This window comes from Parathielavia appendiculata (genome assembly GCF_033297405.1).
Source record: "Parathielavia appendiculata strain CBS 731.68 unplaced genomic scaffold N657scaffold_16, whole genome shotgun sequence".
NCBI classification, from domain to species: Eukaryota; Fungi; Ascomycota; class Sordariomycetes; order Sordariales; family Chaetomiaceae; genus Parathielavia; species Parathielavia appendiculata.
In genome coordinates this window covers 14,657-17,179 of record NW_026944235.1, presented here as the reverse complement: position 1 = coordinate 17,179, position 2,523 = coordinate 14,657, and the positions used below count along the sequence as shown (strand labels likewise).

Genomic DNA, 2,523 nt, shown 5'->3' with positions numbered 1-2,523 from the left:
CAGGGCGACGCCCAGCAATTGGCAGCGATGATGGCCCAGATGATGGCCCAGATGCGAGACCAGAACCAGCAGATGATAGCCCAGTTGAAGGACCAGATGGACAGCCTTCGAGCCGAGCAGGCCAACGAGAGGGAAGCCACCCGACTGCAGATCAGAGTCTTACAGGACCACATCACAACCTCGCAGGGGGGCTCTCTAGGCACCACACCTCCGACCTCGACGCCAGTCCCAGAGGCTACCTCAACGTCACCACCAACCCCAACACCACCTACTCCGCCTGTTCAAACCAAGAAGAAGATGACTTTGCCGGAACCCCCCCCGTTTCGACGGAAACCGGAAGAATTATAGGAGCTGGAAGCTGGAGATGGAGGGCAAACTGCGGACAGATGGCTGTCTCCTCGGGCCTCCCGCCGACCAGTTCACCTACATTTATTCTCGCTTAGGGGTCTTACCCCAGGCAATGGCAGCGGCGTTCTACGAAAGCGGAGGCCCAGGGGGAGCTCACAACCCGGTAGATTTCCTCCGTTACTTGACCTCTACCTATGAGGACCCCAACGTAGCCCAACACGCCCTCAACAGCCTCGACGAGATGGCTCAAGGAGACAAGGAATCATTCGCCGCGTTCTACCCAAGGTTCGAGAAAGAACTAGCTGACGCAGGAGGTGCTGCATGGTCCGACGCCGTTCGGATCAACTACCTCCGGAGGGCGCTCAGCAAGGAGATGAAGACCTACCTCATTTCGATGCTTCATCTACCGAAGGACTATTTGGGGTTTGTACGAGAGCTTCACGAGTTGGGTGCCAACATTGATGCCCAGAGGTTTTCCCAGCGGAGAGCAGAGAAGAAGCTGCGCCACCTTCCTAACTGGGAGTAACCCCCCTACCCAGAGAGCCCAGAACACCGAACAAACCAATGTCCCCCGTCCGGACGTTATGGACTGGGAGCCTACCAAGATCAACAGAGCTATCCAGAAGCAGAATAAGGAACTGGCAGGCAAGAGAGCCAAGTGGGCAAGCGAGCAGGAGGTTCAACGCCGGCGCAGAGAAGGATTGTGCACCCGATGTGGCAGGAAAGGATGTTGGAGCGACAAGTGCCCCTTACTCCCACCAAAGCGCCCCAATTCCCAAGCATATGTCAAGAGGTCAACCCCAAAGCTCCTGTTGGGCAGCCAACAGTTACATGCTCAAGTAAGCTTAGATCAACCAAATGGTATTGAACAGATTGAGGTATGAAACGAAGCTTGAATTGGAGTCACGATTCCAGAGTGACCACACAAATGAAGGATCAAGATAGTGGGTTAGGGTGTCTCAGAATGTCCCTTTTTTTTTTGGAACAGAAAAATTCGTCCTCTCTAATAAATTCGTCCTCTCTAATCCTCCCAGGGGAATTACCCCCCTTATATAGAGACAGTGTGCTATGATATGGCGTTTATGGCAGGAACTGCGTCATTGTGATGGATCTGTGTTGACTGAGAGTCTCGCATTGAACATCAGTGCTCAGTCCGTGAATCTTGGTGCTAAGGAACCCACTCAGTTCAACACACCCCCCCAGTTGCAGCCGGAATACGGCGCAACTGTCAGTCAGAACTGGTGTTGGTGTGCCAACCGTAGGTCCTTTAGTGCGTCAGACTGTCCCTTTGTGGTTTCCTTCTTCAGCCTCTCGTTCAGCCCTTCTTCGTTCATCCAACTGGTCCGTCACATCCACCAGCCCCAATTGGGCTACGAACCGCTCAAAGGCTTGGTTCGTTAGGACCTTGGTCAAGCCGTCGGCAATCATGTCGACACTCCGTTTATACAGGATTTTGATGGTGCCTCTCTGCACCTCCTGTCGGAGCCAGTGGTCGTGGATGTTGACGTGTCTTAGTCTTGTTTGGAGCGTTGGAAGCTCAGAGGTAACCAGTCGGATGGTTTGGGTGTTGTCACACTCCAGGGTGACAGCGTCTTCGTCAAGAGAGACCTTCAAGTCTGTGAGTAGTCGGCTCATGTACATGCCTTCCTTGGCAGGTTGACTGAGCGCCAAAAGCTCAGCTTCGGTCGTTGATGTGGTGACCGTGTCTTGTTTGTTTGCACGCCAGCCGATGAGACCGCCAAACAGTTTCATCGTGTATCCTTGTGAGCTTTTGCGGTCGAGGCTGTTGTCGGCAAATGATGAATTGCTCGCCGTGCGCATGTCGTCTTCTCCTCCGAATTGGAGTGCTAAATGGCTGGTGCGTTTCCAGTAGAGGAGAACGCAGTCGGCGACTGTGTGGTGAATTGGTCCTCCACCCGTCAGTTTGTACTTGGCTCGACGCTGCTTCATCGCTGCTTCAGCCTCCTTTTGTTGTGACTTGTGGTACGCGAAGACAATGTCGTCGACGTAAAAGAAGATGATGATGCCGTTCTTGGTGAAGCAGCAGGGTTCGTGCGGCACGACCTCGAAACCAAGGCTCTGCACCGTTGACGAGAGCTCCCTCTGCCAGAGCAGCGGTGATTGACGAAGGCCATAAAGTGCCTTGTTCAAGCGGAGGAGTTTTCCAACCTCGCG

At 53.8% G+C, this 2,523-nt stretch overlaps 1 protein-coding gene across 1 annotated transcript; it reads left to right on the top strand.

The window, feature by feature from the left end:
- Positions 1 to 30: 30 nt before the first annotated feature.
- Positions 31 to 348, top strand: N657DRAFT_683547 (uncharacterized protein; the record flags this gene model as incomplete). Its single annotated transcript, XM_062796579.1, has 1 exon — positions 31 to 348. The coding sequence occupies one exon, from the start codon at positions 31 to 33 to the stop codon at positions 346 to 348; it is 318 nt and encodes a 105-aa protein (XP_062644208.1).
- Positions 349 to 2,523: the final 2,175 nt, after the last annotated feature.